This window comes from Lutjanus erythropterus, chromosome 10 (genome assembly GCF_056507025.1).
Source record: "Lutjanus erythropterus isolate fLutEry1 chromosome 10, fLutEry1.hap2, whole genome shotgun sequence".
NCBI classification, from domain to species: domain Eukaryota; kingdom Metazoa; phylum Chordata; class Actinopteri; order Lutjaniformes; family Lutjanidae; genus Lutjanus; species Lutjanus erythropterus.
The window spans coordinates 19,608,698-19,630,768 of NC_139326.1; the positions used below are offsets into that span (position 1 = coordinate 19,608,698).

A 22,071-nucleotide genomic window follows, 5' to 3' on the forward strand; every position below is an offset into this window, starting at 1 on the left:
ATAACCTGTCAAGTACCCTTGATGGTGCTTTTATACGGGGCTTTTTAAATCTCTACAGAATTATTTCAAGACAGACTTCATAGTAGGAACTGGAAAAAGTTTTTTTTTTTTTTAAATTATATTGCACTGTTGCCCTAAAAGTAAGTTCTGCATTCAAATTAGCCTAATATTCAAGTTTCACTTCAGTATCAGTTCATTTTAATTGATTTTAAATAGAGCTGATATATTGGTCAGATGATATTACTGGCCCAATATTGTCCTATCATATCTAAAATGGTATTGGCATATATATTGTTTGATATATAAAAACTTTATTTTAAGCTTTAGAGGCAGTATTTTATGTATATTTGACCATTTTAAAAATTTTGAATTTAATACATATATATTTAACTCTGTTTGTGTTTTTCATTTATAGTTATGTATAATTAATAAAAAATACTTGTGAAAGTTGAATATTTCAGTGTACTGGTATCATTTTAGACAATAAAATTTATTGTTAAACTGTTAAATATACTTATACATTGCAAATCTACATTGCACATTTGAGGGATCACTGCAAAAAATGTGTTTATGTATAAATAACGGCTGATATATCAATATCAGATTTTATATATATCTGTTTTTTTTTTCTATCAGTATCGGCATCTGCCCCCAAAAACTCTACTGTGTATCCATTCACAGTCTATAACAATATGTTAAAAGCTCATCATAGACTGTGTTTAGTATGCCAGTGTGTGACTGTCAAATAAATGTAGTGGAAAACAAGTTGGCTACTAAATCCTCTGAAAGAAGGCAAGTAGCATAAAGTGGCATAAAACCGACAAAATGAAAATACTACAGTTGTACCAAAAAATGCACAAAATCTGTAAATATTTTTTTATTTTCCACTACTAGACAGATTACAAAGTAAGATATTCTGTGGATTTAAATGGTTTATGGACTTTTCCGTTATAATATTTTATTCTGAAATGTAAGAACCAACATAAAATGCATTTTTTCGCTTAGGCAATAGCAGTCTGGCTGCTGGAGTAGACTTTTTTTTTTCATACATTACTAGACATTTTCCACGAAGTTATGAGTTGACTGTTGAGCCGTAATGGCGTCAGTTGCGCAGCAGGACAGCCCTTGGTAATGAAAAGCTTCAGGGGCGAGGGCGGACTCACAGGGACGGTTTCCGGGTTTCCCTTCCTGGGCTGGGACAGCGGCAAGAGGCAAAAAGCTCCCGTTGATTAACTATACTTCAAAGTTACACTCAGGTAAGGCACTGCTCGGAGGTTTGTTGTTTTTTGTTAGTTTTTTTTTTTAAAAAACTGTTTGAATGAGACGGAGCAGGGTGAAGAGGACGCACCGGAGAGTCAGTTCAAGCCTAGCTGGCAACATGACACCAGCCGCGGTAACAACTGTTGCTTGCTAAAGTTTGACATGTAACCTTAACTAAAACTTTCAGTGCGGTTTAACATCGATACTCGGTCTGTTAAACGGGTTTTTAAAGAGGAAATCAGAGTTTAAGGAGCCGCGGTGTTTAATTACGCTGCGCAAAAATACAAATCGTAATGTCATTGTCCCAGTTGATGTTTGGTAAACTCAGTCAGTGTCAGACAGACTGGGTGTGGTGGACATCCAACTGTTACAGACACACAGGCCTTCACACACACGTTTCAGTCTTCCCTGATCACTGACTTGAAGCATTGTTTTATATTCTTCTGGGTTATTTGACACAGCTGTCCATGTAAACATTTCCTCCTCTTCAGATCTTCTAAACAGTGATGAGAGCCCAATACCTTTTTCGACAACACTCAGTGCCTCTGAACTGATTTATTGTCCCATTGTCCCAGTTCATACTGAATAACTAACACCCCTTACATATTCCTAAATCATATCATATAAAAGCTGCATCAGAGCTAGGGCTGGGCGATATTTTCAGGATATTCCATGATATTCAGTACATGTGCATACGAAATATACACATTTTCTCTAAAATAACAACCAATATCTGTGACAGTATTTTAGGGATGAGTGTGTTCATAAAATATTAGCACAGTGTGCTTTTTGATAAACAGGCATCAGTAATGTGGATATAATGACTATGTAGGTAAAGTCAAATAATAGAAGAGCTAGGACGCTCTGTTAAGTTCAGAAAATTACATTACTTTTGCATAATGCAGCCTTTATAACCAGGAAATGACAACTCTTATGCCATCACTATACAGCAATATTGCAAATATAAAACAATATGCAGTCTTATATCACAATATCCATATATTGCCCAGTCCTAATCAGGGAAGTCAGAGCTTTGACTTTCATAAATTTCCTGTAAATCCCTCATGTGTAACATTCCTGGACTCTGAAATCAGTCTCTAACATCCGATTACTCCCTGACCTTTGATTGTAAAGCACATTTGCGCCAAATAAATTTCGTATTTAGACAACTTCACAATAACAGTGGGAAACAATAACATATTCTCATTATGTGTCTGTCTAAGATGTGGCTTAGGGCCACTATTGAAGAATTATCATCCATCTTTGCTTGTGTTTTTGGCTCAGTGAAAACATGCATATTTCACTTCCGTTCTCGCTGAGTGGTGAACACTACGGGCACGATGGCAGCAGGCTGTGTGAGCTGTAATCTTGGGCAGGCAGCTGGTCTTTACTTCAGAAACAACGTATGTTTTTACCCAGCTGGACGAAGATCAACATCTCCTAGTACTGAAAGACGTCTCGGGCCTCTGATCCAGCACCTTCACCGCTCCCTGACCTTTCCCCTTCCTGCGACCTTATCTCATAAACACTGGGCAGCTCAGGAGCGCCAGGGAAGACATCTGTCTGACAGTATAAACTACAAGGGGATGTTTCCTCCCGTTCTGCACTGTGGTGTTAATGGAAAAACAAAACTTGATTCACTTTGACGGACCCAAGTGGACCAGAACTATTTTGTCAGAGGTTTGAATGATGATGTTTCACAGCAGGATACCTTTGTTCACTGGACTGTGTGGAAAAACCCACATAAGAAATAACTTTGATCCCTATAAGTACTACATTTATTGTGATAACAGTCACAATGAGGTACATGAGGTTGTGATAACCTCAATTAAGGGCTGCAACTAAAGGTCATTTTCATAATCAATACTCAATCTGTTGTAGGGTTCATACAGTAAATGTGATTTTATTTCATAATAATATAGCATATTGTGAAATAGTTCTTTTTCTGTAAATTCAACTGGGAAACCATTTCTAGATAAAATAACCAGGTAGTTGAATGATGAATATTTTGTTGGCAAATACATCAAGTTAAATACCAGACAAATCAAAGTGCATCATCACACTGATGCAAAAGTTTGTAAATCAAAAACTGCTGAAAAGAAGACCTGCTCATTGACTTTTAATATTTCCCATAATGCTGACTTTAAAATAGATATTAAAGCTGCCTGTGGTACGGCAAAATTTGGGTTGTTCCAATACTGATACCAGTATCAGAAATTCCTTTGATATTGCCCAAAATTGTGGATTGAATATTATGAGTTTATGCGCCAATGTGATTTCATGTAGTTTTGTTTTTACTACTACTACCACTTCCCAGCAGTGTTTTTTGTATTGCTTCTTTTGCAGTTACAGCTCTTCTCATATATTACAGTGGTTTAATTGTACATCTGATCTTTTGTATCAACCCACTTCCACTCCTGAAGTCACTTACCTTTTCGGAATTACCTCCTCACCATAATATTGGCATTATCACAATGTGAATATATTGCCATAATCATAATCAGATGTATTTTTTTTTATCATGAAAAAAAAATGTAATGATATTGTGAGCAATACAATATGGCAAACCCCGAATGACGACAGATCATTTTTACTTTGCACTTTTGTCGTGAACCATGTGCATCACACAGAAGAATAGTTGAGACTCTCTAGATGAAGTGTGGCTGCAGCCGTGCATGATGGGCTGTGTGGCTGCTCGAAGGCTGCCACAATAAAAACTGACAGGTTTGGCAACGCACTGCTGCAATGTGCTGCTCAAGCAGCCAGTGTGGTCTGGCCGTTGGTGTTTATTTTGTCTTGCAAACATTACCTTATTGCCTAACCCTAGTATTTCAATTATTTTTTAGATTCGTAATTGTGCATAATAAATGATATAAACAACTAAAAATATTAACTTTACCATGATATAAAACAGGAGCAGTAATCCTTCAAATTAATTAAACTAAGAACTAGTTAATATTTGGCATTTTTGCTTGATAAATGACATTTAATTTTCTGTTAACAGTTTCTTATTTAATAATGAAGAAGAAATGAATCTAAATTATACTCAAGTGTAAAGATTTGTGTTGTGATTCAACACTTGTTATTCAAACTATCATTTAATAATTCGTTCAGTCACTCATTCATTCACAATATTCTCAAATTAATATCCTCCGTCAACAAACATTTAACAGATTTCCTGGCCAGAAATGAGCATGGAAACATAAAATGCATCTGTAACCGTACCGTAGTTTCACAGTCAATCATCAGTGTGGAGCTTTTTCTATTGTCTTAATCTTTATTATACTGCACAGCACCTGTGTGAGTAGCACAGTGTTAGGATAATATTTGTTGCTGTATGACTCCCGCTTCTTTTTAGTCATTTCCCATGCTGTCCCCATCATCATCAACAGTCCATCCTGTGCTTTAAACTCTGTGTGTGTTTTATAAACAGACCTGCAGGTTTCCTCACGGTTGAAAGGCTTTTTTCACTCCGCTTATTGTGGCCTTTTTTCCTCTCTCTGGGCTCATATCATAAAGTGTTTTATTTAAACGACATCTTGAAAACCAGTATCATATCGTATTATTACTGTTGCCTGCTACCACTATCACCTTTTGCCCCAAGGGCCACGTAATTATAGTCAAGCCCCCCTGTCCGTGTGTGTTGGTGTTTGTCTGTATATGTGTCTTTACATGGGCCAAACATCACTTTATTATGCTCAGTAGCTCGGGGGTCTGTGTTGCTGTGATCAGATGCCAGTAAATTACCATTTTTGTTGTTGTGCCACTGAGTTCACTGAATCTCCATGGTGTGAAATTATTGTTTCACTGTTTCCAATAAGAGCTGAAAGTCCTTAATCCACAGAGAGCGGGTGTGCGGACCCTTGACCCTGCCTGTCAGGAAGGTGAATAGTTCTACTAGCACTGCTGCCCCTTCATGGCTTCTGTCCAGCCAATAAATCAACTGTAAATGCATTACATTGCCAAGAACTTTGGCTTTACTAAGGTGGCATTTTTCCCTTTTGGCCCAAACTGTTTAATCTCCCCACGTCTTGCCTGTTGATAGCTATGTGTATGTGTGCGTAAGCAGCTCAGCAGCCGGGCCGATTAAATGGCCATTATTAAGAGAGTATTATTGAAGTGTGCCTCCTGCCTGTCTGTCCTGTAGTGTTGTCTTTGTGATATTACAACTGCGATCTTGGAACGGTTTAATTAATCTGCTGCTGCACTAATGCTGGTTCCCACAGAGCCTGTCGAGGAATAACACTTGGGGTGTGTGTGTGAGTGTGTGAGATACACAGGGATACGCCTGTGTGGGCCACTGCATTAACATAGATGTTCATTAACAATGAAAGTGTATTTATTATCGTCTTTGTTGGGTTTTTAGGTCTGAAACTAATTATTGTGTGCTAGTGTTGTGGCTCTAGGGATGGCTGATTATTTCCTCAAAATTAAATGATGAATAATTTAGTCTATGAAAGAGAAAATTGTGAAAAATCTCCATCATACTTTCTCAAAGACCAAGTTGCCATATTCAAATGCATTGTTTTGACTGACTGACCAACATCCCAAGTGTTTCAGCTGTGTTTTATGTCAATAAGATTAGGAGAAGAAGAAAATTTGTTCAACCATTTCTGGTTCCTACAAGCATTTAATTGACTAGATGACTAATCGTGTACATAATACTATTTTATTGTTTCCATACCTATAATATACTTTATGCTGGCTGCTCATTCTTTCATTCTTAAAGACTAGATGAAACATCATTTAGAGTATCTAGTATCCGTATCGTGCCGTATTGCCAAGTGAAACAGGACATACAGGTGGGACATAATCTTTGGAGGAACTTGATTTGACTGTCAAAAATTGGGCTTGTCATAATCTGACATACCATGCTGTTGCAAGCTAGCTAGGTAGCTAATGGATGTTAGCTCTGAGCTGCTAAAAGTTCATCATTGATTAAGGAGTGGATGGTGCTTTATATTATTGTTTAAAATTGGTTATTTGAAGCCTGCATAAGCAAACGTCATGTTTTGTTTTACAAGAAGAAAAGATGATTTCGATATAAGAATACAATACAAAGAAATGGCTTTTTGGTATTTTTGGTGTATGTTAAATATGTCCACAATATTTCTAAGCTTATGATATAGATGGGTCAAAAGAAATGTTTATGTTTAATCTTGACTTTAGTGTCAGTGCTTTTTTTCTCCCCTCTTTATTGATTTTTAATGTCTAAATAAGGCCTCATGACCTGTCTGTTGGTCTTGGCCTTTTGACCTTTACAGCCCTAATCTGGCTCTCCTGCACCCTAAACTATTGATGTGTCCCCTTGCTGTCCTGACATGTGGTCGGTCCTGAATGTGGTCGGGATGAGGCACGTGTTTTCCCTCCTCCCTCAGCTGAGCTGCCCTGCATAGGAAAGGTTTCAGGAACCAGGGGGATAAACAGCCATTGTTCTCCCTGTGGGCTCAGTGAAACCACCCTGTCAGTTTGAGAGATCTTTGCCCACTTTTTTCAAGTAGATACAGAGCCCCCCCCCCCTCGACTGTGATCTCATAGATTTAACAGTGTGAAATGATTCCCCAAGTGTCTGCAAATGCGTGTTTGTCACAGGCCAATAGAGACAGGTCAATTCAGGTTCCCATGCTGCCTCTTTCTTTCCCCCAACTAACATTACATAACCAGAGTGCATCTCCGTTTGGCAGCGCATGGCAGCTTGCCTCTTTCTAATGCTTATCACACTCCACCTGTCAAGGGCCAGTGTGTTGGTGATAAAATGGAGCCTGTTCTTCCTGCTCAGTCATTATGTGGCTAATTTATCAAGCAGGCTTGTTGCTCTGTCGTCTGCTCAGGGTCATAGAGTGGGTCAGGAGCATGGGGAACACAAGACTGAAACAGTTTAATGGGAGTCTGGGAACAAAGTTGTTGCCCATAGCTCTTAATCTGTTCTCCTTCCGTGTGATAAGTGTTAAAGAACAGTGGTGCTGTCAGCCTGAATGGACGTCTCAACACGGACTCTGTGTGCAGAGTTGTTCGAGTCACAGTTCACAACATAAATATCCTGAGATGAAGGGGTGTTTTGTGATTTGAGCTTCAGAAAAAAAAATACCCTCTTTGTGTGTTAACACTTGTTAAAATACCGAAGTCACACAGTAAAACAAACACACTAACTGATCGAGGCAGTGACAGACCAGTGAGGTAAAATTACTGTTCTTGTCAGTGGAGTCTGGTGGCTCAGAGCATTATAATGGCTGTTTCTGATTACAGGGTTTTACTCTTAAACAAAAAGCTCTGTCTCTGTAGAGATCAGTTACATAATGTTTTAGATAACAATCTGAGACAGTTAGTGGCAAAACAAGTACGTATAGTGGACGCACTTAACCTTCTTTTGTCCAACAAACAGTCCAATACACCAAAACTCTTCATTTGCTATCATTTACTCAATTGAAGTGGCAAAGAAAAGCTGCAATTTCTTACATTTAAGCTGTAACCAGTAAAGTAACCTGGTACCAGCAAGTGGTTGACATTTTTGCCTGAAAAATTAAAGAAATGATAAATCAATTTATTACATATTAGTGATTTAGACTCCAAAATATGTAAAAATAGAGCCCATGTTTAAAAATGCACAAGTTACCTATTTAAAAAACATAGGCAGTACATTACTATGCACATTACAGTAGCAGCAGGAGTTGAGGTGAGTTCAAGAAAACCACTTTAATCAGGACGCCTGGAAGAAGTGGTTTGCTGCCAGTAGGTGGGAAGTTAATTTGAATTGTTTTTAGGTGATTTATCTGATTTCATTCACTGCCATATCTTTTTTTTTTCTCTTTTCCATCAGTAGGCTCGGCAGACATCCAGTTAACAATAGCGATGTCTCAATCTGGAGAGAAAGGGAAGGTGAGTAACAGGCACAAATTTCACCACTTCACAGTTTTTATTCTAAACTACAGTATGACAGATGAAGTATACAGGAGGGGTTTCTAATAAGGCAGTGGTGATTAAGACTCACGGTACTTGTAATCTCATGCACACACGCTTGCACAGGCATCCAGGGAGGATATCCTGTATAAATGCAAGTGTTTCATGGCAAGGCTTTATTGCCTGCTGGAATTTCCCAATAATATGCATCATCATCAACCTCACTCTTATACACTTACTCGCACATTTACACAAAGCCTACACCTCATAAAATATTTGAGCTGGTTAGCAGAATCACAGAGTAACAGGAAAGAGGAGTAAAAGTTGGGAAGGTGCATAACATTAAAATTACGTAATTACTATCCTCTAAGGTGCAGTGTGTAAGACTTGCAGGGATTTCTTGGCAGAGTAGAGCAGATATGGAATATGATATTCATAATTATGTTTTCATAAGTGTATAATCACCTAAAAAATAGTTGCACTGCCATGTTTCTACAGTAGCCTGGTAGCAATGGCCCCTTTTACATTTTTGTGACCACAATAGGTTCTCCTACATGCTTTGATGCAAGTGAGATGTTTGGGATAGGCATGTGAATTTCATTTAATTTTGCTTTTGATTGCTAATGCCCAATAACTGACAATGAACTGGTTAAAAAAATGCAAGATGTGAAATATGATTTAATAAGTTTCACCCTAGTCCAGTGCTCCCACCTCAGTGAGCTTTGGCTCATTTTATAGGTGCTTTTTCTGTTGGATTTGCTGAATTTTATTCGGCAACTTTATGCATTATAGCAGCACAATAGTAGCACAATTGTCAGGATCGCTCTACGCTGCATCTGGAGCAGAGAAGCTGTCAGAGTGCTCTCTGATTCTCCAGTAATGGGAAGATAGAAGCTATTAAATGGATGGGCAAATTCTTTCAAATGTGTTCTCTGTTGATACAAGTAGGCCTTCATCAAAGACATGAACTCTGGGTCTCGCTTTTTCTCGTTTCTCATTCTCATTCTCATTATTGTAACAGTGAACTTTAACAGAAGAGTAGTCCACACGTGTAGGTCTACACGTTCTTTTTTAGCCAGGTGTTCAGCTGCATTGTGTAGAAAAAGAACGGAGTCCACAGTTTCACGATTTAACCTAGTTTGTCATGCTCTGAAACATATAGAAAAACACTTCTGTATTGTCCAATTTAATGTGGATAAGGTACAAATTTTTAAGAGCTTTAAATGATGCAGGCTAGGCTATAACTGCACCTAATCTTATTTGATGTTAAACCAGGCACACTAAAGGAACAAGGTGCACAGATTTTCAAATCTAGGATTTCCCTCTAGACTGCAAATTATTCGACATGTGTAACCAGTCAAAAACATTTGGTTAATGATTAAAAGTTAAGCGTTAACTACTTAACTCTAGTTTGCAATCTGCAAGATCACTGCTAGACTCCTCTAAGTCTTGCACACAGGTCCTTTACTTTGATCCATGACATATTTTTATGACTAATTCAGTATTTCCTTATTAATTGCAGTTATTTCCTGACCCTGATTTTAAATAGTTTGTGTCTTTTTGTACTCCACAGTTCCCAGATGCAGCAGGCTATGTCGGATTTGCCAACCTCCCAAACCAAGTACACCGAAAGTCAGTGAAAAAAGGGTTTGAATTTACCCTGATGGTTGTAGGTGAGTGATCGCTCTTGTCTTATGATGTAGACTGTATGATTTATTTAAAGTTTAGAGCTTTGTTTCATTCTCTTTTTGTTTTTCAGGGGAGTCTGGTTTGGGCAAATCAACACTTATAAACAGCCTGTTTCTAACTGATCTCTACCCTGAACGTTACATCCCTGGTGCTGCAGGTAAGCTCCCCAGTACACACACACGCACACACACACACACACACACACACACACACACACACACACACACACACACACACACACACACACACACACACACTTGCATACACATACACAAATATGCACACTGTAATAATAGAGAAATGTCTGCTGCAATATCTCCAGCAGAGCATTATTTCAAGAGGAATGTTGGGAATGCCTTAGTCTCAAAATATGACCCTGCCCTTCTTATGACTTGACTTTGGTTAGGACTTGTTCAGGCTTGAAAACAATGATCCGGCCCTCCCTGGTCAGTGTGTGCAGATAAGAAAACACGTAGCTCTTTTAGATGACAAAACCCGTGATTTCATTTTTTAAGGCATAGTCACGTTCTCCAGTCCTGTGGTTGTGGCAGCTTGGTGGTTTGTGTAAGCACGTAGCTCAGGCAGGAATTTTGGATATTAATGTAATGAATCTGCTCAGGCACTGAGGTGTCTCCTCTATTATGCTACCTATCAATTATTCTTGCACTTCACCTCTACAGAGAAGATTGAGAGGACGGTGCAGATCGAGGCCTCAACTGTGGAGATCGAGGAAAGAGGAGTAAAACTTCGCCTCACCGTGGTTGACACCCCAGGATATGGCGATGCCATCAACAGCCAGGACTGGTGCGTTCATGTGTCATGAAGGAGTAGGGAGAGATAACAACTTGGGACATATTTCCTGTCCAGTGTGCTCTCTCTTATCCTTCCCTCCTGTCCTCAACAACTCCCTTTCTCAAGTTCCATCCCAAACTCCCTATTTCCGACCTCTCCTCCCTCTGCATTCCCAATGTCCACATATCCTTAAAATTTGTGTGTGTGCGTGCATGTGTGTGACATCCTCATGCTAGTGCTGTCAGTGTATCCTCCCTGTCCAAGATCTGTTTCCTGTTGATTGTCCTGGCATAGCTCTCTCTACACTCAGTGCCTTCAGGTGCAATTGTCGGGTTTAATTTAAAGTAGAACGATAGTGATGTTTTGCTGCTAAACAACAAAATAGAGACTATTTTTTTTCTACAAGCATTTAATGCATTAATTTTTTTTACACTGGTCACCTGAATTTTTATTTCCATTTTTTTCATCCAGTACATTTTAAAGGGGTTCTCAGCTGTATAAAGCCATTTTGAGCAACTAACTGAATTGCATTCAGCTAAAATGAGTCCATCCACCCGATCACAAAACTGGAGATACAGAATTTTACAATAGCGGTATTTCTCAGGACGTATAAAACCACACTATTGAATCATTGTGGGAATCAAAAACAGTATTTTGCCCAGAGTTTCTCCTTGACAGGAAAAACCTTTGCAAACTTATTACCTGATTACCTTCATAATGACACATAGGATTTCTTTTTCTTGAAACTGACTATGTCAGTGTTGATGGTAAAACAGTGTTTAAGTGTTTATTTGGTATGATTAAGAAGACTTATGTCTGTTTGTCTCTTTGACATCAGCTTCAAGACCATCATCCAGTACATTGACAATCAGTTTGAGCGATACCTCCACGATGAGAGCGGGCTGAACCGAAGACACATAGTGGACAACAGGGTGCACTGCTGCTTCTACTTCATATCTCCATTTGGACACGGGTAAACAAACACACATCTGTACAGACACCAACAGTGAGCTGAAGTGATGTTATCTCTACCCATCTGTGGTTTACTCAGATCTATTCCATCACATTACATTCAAGATTACCTGAGAAAAAACAAAAAAGTTTTTAGTTAAGTTGTATTTATTATTTGGCCTGGTTTTGGAATGTTAATTGTGAGACTGTCATCACCCTGTTGATGCTCACCAGCACATATTTAACGGTGTCAAGTCACATCTTCCTCATTTTGAGTCATTTTGAGTTTTGTTTTAAAATAAGTCACTCATTTGCACATGAAGCTGTTAGCTAGTGTTACACCATAAACATTTTGTGGCTAGCAGTGGTACAGTCTTTGGCTAGTTAGCCCACACCTCCAACAACTAGAAAAAGTGTAGTAAATGTTGTGCTCCTATTATGGCAAAAAAGGAGTGAATTTAGCTTTAACTGTAGTTCCTTGCCTATATTTACAGCTGAGGTAGGCAGTTTATTTATGGCGTCACTGGGCAAAATGTCCATAATAACCTATTGTCAAGCTTTAGAAAATCTAGCACATGACAGGAGACTTTGGCCAGTCACAGGTTGGTAACATAGTTGACTGTTGAGTCTCGTTCCCAAAACATCAGTATTTGACGACCTGGGAATCAGACTCAACAATCGTGTTTCTTTCTTTGGATTCAGTTACTGCACCTTTAAGTTAATGTAGTAAGAGTAGTTAGAGTGTCGCATGACTTCTGAATTGTCTGCCAGTGTCATTGTGTTATTTTAGATGGCATCATCCGGTGTGTTCACCTCTGATTATTCTCCTCACCTCTTCGCTGTCTCCTCATCCATTTGTGTCCATCTGTCTGTGTCCTAATTGTAATTTGTATTTTTTTTTGTCATCTTTTTCTTTTAGTCTAAAACCTCTGGATGTCGAGTTTATGAAGGCCATCCACAGCAAAGTCAACATAGTCCCAGTCATTGCCAAGGCTGACACACTGACACTGAGAGAGAGGGATCGCCTGAAGAGAAGGGTGGGTTTACACAAACACAATTTTGATCTGTAGCTGTCCACTGTTTTCTATATACAGTATATGCAATTATCGTTCCCCTAGAATTGATTCTCGGCATGAGGAAAAAGCTGGAATGTCACTTCAGCACTTGTTGTCAGGAGGAGGAAAGTGTGTTATGTGTTTGTTTTTGTCCCATCTCTAGTTGTATGGTTTAGTCATTAGAAAGTGGATCATTGAATAATAAACTAGTCAAAGCAAAATTACTTATCCATCCTTACTGGCAGCCTGCTGTCTCCGACATCCTTGTGTTCATGTGAGAAAGCACACGTGTACCGCACTTCCACATGTAGTTATAAGTGATGTATGGCCTACATTTTGTGTTTTTGATGACACTGCCAGATTGTTCAAAAGAACAGGGAGGAACGACAAAGGACGGGAAACCGTAGGAGGGACAAACGTAGGAACAGAGTGTTGTATATAATATAGAGGCAGCCCATCTCATCCAGTCTCAACCCGTCCCAGATACTTCCTGTTGGAAGAGACCCAAGTGTGTGCCTGCCTGCACGCTCCTCAGCTTCCTGCTGTCCAGAGTGGGAAGGACACAGTAGTGCAATACACCACACATACACCTCACTGAAATGTGCTCAGCTGATAACCTCTTGAGCGTGAGGAGTCAATAGGATTCTTGCTACTGTGTTACTTCTCTTCTCTTCTCTTCTCTTCTCTTCTCTTCTCTTCTCTTCTCTTCTCTTCTCTTCTCTTCTCTTCTCTTCTCTTCTCTTCTCTTCTCTGCCAATCTCTTCTACACTGCTTCTGTTTCTCAAACTTCAGTGAAATTCTGGAAATATCATGGGACATTTAAGCCACAAAACTGTGTTATAAAACTTAACAGGACAGAAGAAACTCTCCAGAGGAAATGCATTTAAAGAATCAATTAAGTTGCGCTGCTGTGCCTTGTAAGTGATTGTGCACATAGCGTCTCTCTTACTGGGGAGACGGACCGTATTTCCCACCTGCAGGCCATCTGCCATTAATCAGAATGTTAATTTTTATGACCCTGTCTGCCCAGTCTGCAGATTATCTGCCATGTTTGTTGTTGTTACTGCAGTCTGCATATCACTAGTGTGTAACCCTCAGCCAATAACAGCTTGCAGGGTGTGAAGTTTGGACTCTATGAAAATATAGCGAGGAATGATTACATGGCTGTCTCCATCTCTCTCCTCACTGTTCATGAGAACTGCAAAGAGAGCTAACCGCACTTAAACACACTTCGGCTGCATTTGCACAAAATCTGGCATTGTGCAGAGGTGTGGTTGTGTTTTTTTGTGCTTTAAAATATAACCAGTGTGAAACAACGAGAAAATGTTATTTCTCTGTTTAAACGCTTTGTTCTCGCTGACGCAACTCACTCACTTCAGCCACTCTCTAGCTCTCTTAACCAGTGCTGCTGTCTCTCTCCCTCTCTTGTTCGTTGACCCGGGGAGGAAGGACCAGCTTTGAATGGTGTATTTAAAAACAGCAACCAACAGATCCTGCATATTCTATCTATCTGAGTAATTTCTTGAGCAAAAATTGCTTCAGCTTCTCAAAAGTGAGGTTTTGTTGCTTTTCTCTGTTATATCCTTATAAATAGAATATCTTTGTGTTCTGCTCATTTGAAGATGTCACCATGGGCTCTTGGAACTTGTATTGGGAATTTTTTTTTCCATTTAATCAAGAAAGGAATTATCAGACTAACTGATAATACAAAATAATCACCATATGCAGTTCTAATTCAGAAAAAAATGTGTGCAGTGTATTGGCTGTTGTTGCAAATTAGTTTCTCAGCTCAGCCCACTTCGCTCTGTTTTTAATTGGAAGTCAGCCTCTCTCCCCACCTGCCTGTGCATGCCCAGACCTCCCACCTGCCTCTCATTCAGGTCTCGGAGCCGGTGGTCTGGCAGGGCGTCAGGCTGACCGGAGTCCAGCTCAGCTCTGTTCTCTTCAGCAGCAAGTTAGCTTTGTTCAGGGCTCCTACAGTTGCTTGAAATTGCTGGTGCAGCATCTTAGGAAGACTGAGTCACAGTTTCAGGACACACACGGCGTTTCTTCCTGAATTTACTGAGACAAAATTTTACATTTGCTGCTTCAGGAAAATAAAATTATGTAGTTACTGAACTTATCCTGTATTTTCTGTAGTGTTCAAGTTTCTTTGGCAGCATCAAAGGTGAAATCTCTCCTCTGCTTGTCCTTAGGAGACCCACCAATTGAATTGTGCTCTTTAGAGTTGTTTTGTGTTGTGACCTTCCTCAAGCCTTCTGAGTGTTCCTCTGGCACTTAAGATGAACAAAACCATGTTTCCTGCCACCACTGACCCCCGCCCCAAACTACAGAAAACCCCCAAGCTTGTTGGTTTTCTGATCTCTTGATTACAGTTTCACAAAACTGTTGTTCTTTTCATGTTTTTGCTTTTTATTCAATTCACTGTCAGATATCATATATTGTCAAATAGTGGCGCAGTGGGAAATGACAAAGTGGGCTGCGGAAACACTGACACAGTATCACTCTGATCTGAACTCTTAGCTGCTGAACTGTCCACAACAGTTTGTTCACATGCTCCACTAAGTGTTCCCTTAACAGACATTTCCCACTGTTTGCAAGAAACATTTAACTGCTGTGTCCAACAAAACAGACAAACACACACACATAGGCGATCACACACACTTCCCTAATCCATATGTTGGCTCTATGTTCGTTCTTGCGATATTTTTCTTCTGTTTTCTTTCTGAACTGTATTTATACACACATCTTTTTTGTACTGATAAAGCCAAAAATAGTTGAAGATTGGTTTAACTGTATCTTGTTCCTGGACAAGCCATTATTGACAGGAAATACAGAGGGTTAATTGAGATGTCGGCCCCACATGAAGAAATGGCATCATGTCCCCAAAGAGGGTAAATTATCTCTGTTTGACCACATTTTGGACATACACAACTTTTATCTTCATCTGAGTTTGTACAGTGCATTTCATGTGCATTTCATGTAGACTCAGTAGCTCTAATATTATTCAGCAGAACTGTCTGCATTTATATGCATTTACTTGATATTATTCATGCTTTAAAATTTGTTTCCCTTTTTCAGGCATGACAATTAAGAGATGTTTTTTATTGCAGCTAAATTCCTGCTTGAGAAACCTGAATATTTCACTGTTTATCCTTAATTAATTTGGTTAATCTGTTTTTTTTTTTTACATGTAAACCCAAAAGCAAATTTTCTGACTAGCATCTCAATAAGCAGCCTTCTTCCTGTGACATTTTCAAATTATTCCAGGGCTTTTACAGAACATATGTGGTGACATCTGATCCTATTGTGAATGCACTCTTAGATTTCCTGCCTTTACTGATTTATCGCAGTAATCTGTTTTTTTGGGCGCATGTAAACATAATCATTGTAAATGGTAAGCGTCATAGTAACGCTCATTCATCTCCATAAGTGTCTCTCAGGAGAACAAACATATCTGGCTCGAGTATTTGTTGGTTTGATCAGATTAGTTGAAGTGGCTCTTAGGTATACGTGCCTGAGTCCTGCCATACAGTCCAGCGCAGTGTAGCGGAGCACCAGGCCTTCCTTTGAGGTCAGAGCGCAATGAGCCAAGAACCTGCCAGAGAGCCGAGTGCTAGAGGATGATTGATAACCCCCACCGTTCCTCCCACAGTATTTATTAGTTTGTTTTTTTGCAGGGTACTTTCTCACCGTTTGGAGCCATTTGTCTTTCAGTAAATGGGACCCCGTTCCTCCTCTCAAGGCTTGTCCAGTCCCTTTCTCGCATTATTAGGGGGAAACAGCTTGTATAGAACAATATAAGTTTCCTGCAATGTGTTAAGAGTGTTCCATGACAAGACACAACCTGCTGCCCTCTGCAGCTCAGGATCACGGACACAGTTAACAAACCTCCCATCGTTTAGCTTTCATTCCCGTTCTTCTCGCCTCTTACCCAGTCCTTCCTCTCCTGGCAGTCCCTCACTCAGCTGCCTCTTACTTTCTTCCTCTCCCTCTTTGTGTCCTCTTTTTTTTAATTTGCTTTAATGCCAATTTCCTTCACCGGGGTCTCTCTGGTCTCGAGCTCATAAGTTGCCCTGGGGAGGGTTTATTGAGGGACTGATCCTCTCAGTCTGGGACCATACAGTCATATCCTGTGTAGGGCTTTAGCCTCAAACTGCTTTACTGGTTGTTTTCTGTTTGAACATTGAGGATGGTACCTGGTTTAGACTGGAACCCTAATGGAGGCAAAACAGTAAAAATACGTACTTTTGTTTAAACAGAAGAGCTTTTTGTGTGTGTCTGTTTTTTTCCACAAGAATTAGCCAAAGTCATTTGCTGGAAAATGAATCCAAAATCTCATTTAAATCAATTTTAAGTCAATTAATTTAAGCAATATAATGAGCAAAATGCTCAAGATTCCCTCGTTTCAGTTTCTCAGTTGAGAGGATTTGCTGTTATTCTTTTTTTATGTGACAGTAAACTGAATTTCTTTAGGATTCTGACAGTTGGTCAGAAAAAAATATAGCAAAATGTATAATAGCAAAAGGATTATGAGTTGCACTGCACCCTGACTTGATGTCAGTTTGGAAAATACCTTATGAATTCATTTAATTGTCCAAATATTAGTATAAAGTTCAAGTTGGTGTGCAACTGGTTGCTGTTCAAGTCAATACAGAATGAATAATCATCATCTTGTAGAGATTTAAGATCCCCTGAGCGTTTCATAGTCTTTTATTATTGTTCCGTTATTCGTCATGAGTAGTTTAAACCAGAGGCTGTGTTGTGTGACATCTGAGAAGTCATTTGTCAAACACCAAAACCTTTTAAATGTAAGAAGATAAGCTGACATTTTATAGCCCTCTTGGCTTTATTTCATTAGAGCTATTTTGATTTGGCCAAACACAGATGTTTCCACACCGTTTCCAGATGTGAAATTTCCACCTGAACACAGCAAGCTTGAAAGACTAAAACTAATCTCAGGCTTACAGAAATTTGAAAAAAGAAAACTGAGACGCTGAAGTTTCTTCTCGTCTCATACTTTGATGAATGCACTGAGATCAAACACTGTCTAGAACATCTAAAAATGTGCTTTTTGGGAACGGTCAGCAGTAATATAAAGTGTATGAAAACCCTGGTATGTTTTCTTTCCAGTACACTAAGCAATGACAAAGTTGTATTAAACCATTTTATGATGATAATTATGATGAAAGAAACCAGCCAGATTCATTTTTCCAGCGACCTCGGTCTGTGTGATATCTCTTTTTATCTTTTGATTGAAGACTAAAGGCTGTTCTCGCAAGCCAGAGGTCAGCAATGGCTAGAGAACCCAGCTCCTCCTCTGTTCTCGCACGAGTTTGCCGGCAGCAGACAATAATTCAGCCCTTTTTCCTCCCTTCACTCTCCGTGGCTTCTCCCTACACATCTCGCCACCTCCCTCATCTTCCTCATCTCCTCTCCTTTCTTCTCTCTCTCAGCCTCTGGCCCTTCGCTCTGCTCACTATCTCCCATACAAAACCCAATTTCCCTCATCTTTGTCTCCTCAGCTGCCGTATTTCACCCCCGACTGAGGTACTGTCACAGTTTTCCCCTCATTGTCTGACTTCTGTCATCTCGTCCAGTCTCAGCACTATAGTCCCGCTGTGTGAACCAGCTTTACAGCCCCACAGGGACACATTGTCAGTGCTAGACTGCTCGCACCGGCCAGTAGAGTCACAAGGTTTTCTTAAATGGCAATAACAGAAAGTGACACGGATTCAATGCAGAAGGTGAACGTCACCAGTCAGACTGAGATGGAAATTTTGAGGCAGGTATAGGAAACTGATTAATATCGTTAAGTTTCATGTTCAGCTCCATTTCAATATTTTTTCTTCGTGCACATCTAGTCTGGCGCCCCATGACTAAAGGTTAAGTGGCCATTGCTTCATTCATACGTCACTGCTCCTGTGTGTGTTTGTCTGTAAGTGTATGACCCCCTGGTCAGCTTGTGCCCAGTCCTCTTCCTGCCTGTGTTTCAAACACGCGGACATATTTATTTTTCTGCCCTCCAGCGGTCATTGTGCCCGGGCATGCTCCGCGTCTCTGCAGATTTTAAAACAATAAATATGTGTTCCTCCTGGAGAGCGCGTCTCTATTACACACAATCATCTGTTCTCAAGTTAAGAAAGTACGAGCTGAATACAGTGTGAAAACAGCAGGTTTCCTTGTTTGAGGGCCAACCTGAAAAGATGGTTTCCGGACTTTGCAGTGCTGCTAATGAGTCCCTTTTTGCTGTCGAGTTTGCTGTTGAAGCCCTTTTGATTAGCGGAGCAAGGTGCAAAACCTGATGTATGGTTGAAATCCTAAAATCACACAGTTCCCTTCTAAATCTCACTTAGATACAAGATTACATGAATAGCTCGATTGTTCCTCCCTGTGCTCTTTGATCAGAGTGAGAGGTGGGTGGTCTTAACTATACTAATACTTAGCCCACACAACAGGAGTGTGTGTGTGTGTGTGTGTGTGTGTGTGTGTGTGTGTGTGTGTGTGTGTGTGTGTGTGTGTGTGTGTGTGTGTGTGTGCGTGTGTGTGTGTGACAGTGGGTTGGTTACCGTAACACATATGATTCTTCTTACCATGACACAATATTTATTGTGATATTAAAATAAACAACAAAATGAATGACTCAAACAAAATGTCCTTTATTATACATAAATCTGATGTATACAACATATTTTGTTTGTTTCAAAATCTGTTTTTAATTTTTCCTTTTAACCTAACATTTCTGCATTAGAAAAAACTCTAGACATACAGTATGTTATATACCTTTTTGAGTTGTGTACTTACATTTATCCCAGATGTTTCCTGACAAACATGACTAAACATAACATGAAGAAAACTTTAATATGACCTCATCAATAACTGTGCTTTCTTCCAGTCATGTCAGATAGATTTTAATCAGCTATGGTGTCTGTTTAACAGTGAAGATAACAACTAACTCCCATGATCCCACGCTACTTCACAATGTCACCAAACTACTTTGCTTTTGTTATTGTTTTAATGTGAGAGACCCCTGATGGCAGAAATGACATATTATTTGTTGAAAATGCTACTGCTTTTCTTTTTTAATAATGTGAAATAAAAGTAGCCAGCCATCTAAGAATGTGTACAGAACTGACATGAACTGTCTTTGAATTATGTATGTACAATTGCAAAAACAAATATAATGCAGCAGTCACTACCATTCCTTTAATAAAATAAAATAATTTAAAAAGTTTTACCATTTAATATTGCATTAGATAGTATTGACACATTTTTAAAATTACAATATTCAATATATATCTAACATCTCTACTACCTCCAGCTGTTCTGGTCTGGTCTTTTCCAGTCTGGACCGTCCACTCCGTCTCAGACTCTGACTGAATATATCTGGAATGTGTTTCATGCAAGTGTCTTTAATCCAGTGAGGAGAGAGGTATTGTTTTCCCGGCACTGCTGTGTCTTTTGAGTCTGTGCTGTATGGGTGCTTTTAGAAGGAGATGATATTTGTACGGTCAGAGGGATTTGCTCTGTTGATGGTCTGAAGGTCATCCCTCATCTCTGGTGATCCACCGGCCTCCTGAAGCTACAAACCTCCACACACGAAACACACAAACTTATTTTCCTACTCCTGACGCCACATTATACCAGTACACAAAGTGAGGAAACAGTTAGCCATGTGTATTTGAAAGTGCATGTGTGTGTAGGAGGCTGGTATGAGGTCTAAATCCCTCCAGCCCCCCTGGATCAGGTATTGTTGGGGCTCCCTCGCCCCCTCAGACTCCCTGCAGGCAGAAGAGAGCTGGCTAGTTGAAAAGGCGTTTCTTGGCAAGAGAGAAGCATTTGTTCTCATGTGTCTTAAGGTTGGCAAATTAAGTTTGGGAACTAAAGAATAGTTGTAGGAATATTGCAAAGAACCAGCCTTTTCTTTTCATGCTGCCAGACCTCTGTGTTTTGTCTTTAAATTTTGTAATTTAGGAAATGTGGTACTTCTTGTCCAAAATATTCATTACAGTGACGCACAGTTCGATACTCTTCTCTGTGTAAATATTTACATTTGTTTACAGATTTGATGAGCAAATCTTTTTCAATAGAGAAGTCTTGTTTTGTTGTGTTTTGTTGGTAGAGGGTGGTGGAGCAACCTTCCTTTTTAATTTATAGACAAATGCAGTTGCGCCTCTAAGGCTTTTTACCATTCTATACTGAAATTTACAACTGAACATGCTGGTACTCATCACAGTAAGAGTGAGTTGGCTCTTGATTTTATGTGAGAAGAGGACATATTTTTTACTTGTCAAGAACTCATGTTATTTGTTTGGCTGGACAGTTGGAATTTAATTTGATTCTCTTGTGCTTATATCTAAATGAAGAAATTATGGTGTTAGTCCCTATAATAGACATGTATTTGTAGTGAAACCATTTTTTTTTTTTTAAACTTGAACGTGATAGTGGTTACTTGTTGGCACATGCAGGCTCTGACCTGTGAATAAGCAACCTCAAGTGTAGAGCCTGACCCTAACTGGATGTTTGGGGCTGATACTGATATTAGGGAGTGAAAAAGAATTCAGATATTGATATATCGACCAATATTCTTTACACAGAATATAATGTGCAGAACACAGAATCTATACATAAACAGATATTTTTGCTATGATCTCTCAAAAGTGGTTAACACTTTTTGTGGCAAAGATATGCATTGGAAGCGTGATCTTTTACAGTTTAATAATAAATAAAATGATATCTGGGCACTGAAATGGTCAGCTTTCACTGGTGTTTTTAATAATTATAAATAAAAAAAAACAGAGCAAAATATATAGATATGTATTAATTCTGAACTAAAGAAGAAGGGATCAAATATGCATAATATGCTTTCTATAAAGCTGAATATAAATAAAAACAATCTGCATTATGTTCTGTTTGCATGTCAGTACATGTAACATATCTTTAGATAGCTGTGATAGGCCAATATTCAATCAACTGTAAATTATTCAAAATTTCATCTTTTGTTGTTTTCTCTGGAAATCTAGGTTTCTATATCTATTATGTTATTGAAAAACCACCTGGTAACTTGTAATTTTTTAGGATGCTCAGTTAGAGTACCATTACATTTTTCTAAAAAAAATCTTAGAAAACTGAGATAATACTACACAAAAGACTTTATTCAAAACTTTGTAAATCTCTGCTGGTTGCAGCTGGTAGATGGGAGCATTGCAGTAGGTGCTTTACCATCTGTCACCTGGTGGAGACCTACAATCTACTGACTGCACTCTTCTAGTTTGATAGATGGATACATTCTACTTACGTTCTACTGTTTAAGTTTTTTTTTTTGGTTAATTATTTTTCTACTTACTTTCACTCTGAAATAATATTAGTAATCAGGGTTTCCCCTTCTATACTTGTTCAGCCACTCAGCCACATGAGGTGACCTCCA

The 22,071-nt window shown here is 39.1% G+C and overlaps 1 protein-coding gene across 1 annotated transcript in view; it reads left to right on the plus strand.

Moving 5' to 3' along the window:
- Positions 1–1,113: 1,113 nt before the first annotated feature.
- LOC146320327 (septin-2) overlaps positions 1,114–22,071 on the plus strand; it is a 33,344-nt gene continuing 12,386 nt past the window's right edge. The window contains exons 1-7 of the mRNA XM_084728570.1: positions 1,114–1,256; positions 8,081–8,136; positions 9,731–9,830; positions 9,917–10,003; positions 10,527–10,650; positions 11,477–11,611; positions 12,509–12,626. Coding sequence (XP_084584696.1) covers positions 8,110–8,136; positions 9,731–9,830; positions 9,917–10,003; positions 10,527–10,650; positions 11,477–11,611; positions 12,509–12,626 — 591 coding nt within the window. The 5' untranslated portion in view covers positions 1,114–1,256; positions 8,081–8,109. The remainder of the gene's footprint in view (positions 1,257–8,080; positions 8,137–9,730; positions 9,831–9,916; positions 10,004–10,526; positions 10,651–11,476; positions 11,612–12,508; positions 12,627–22,071) is intronic.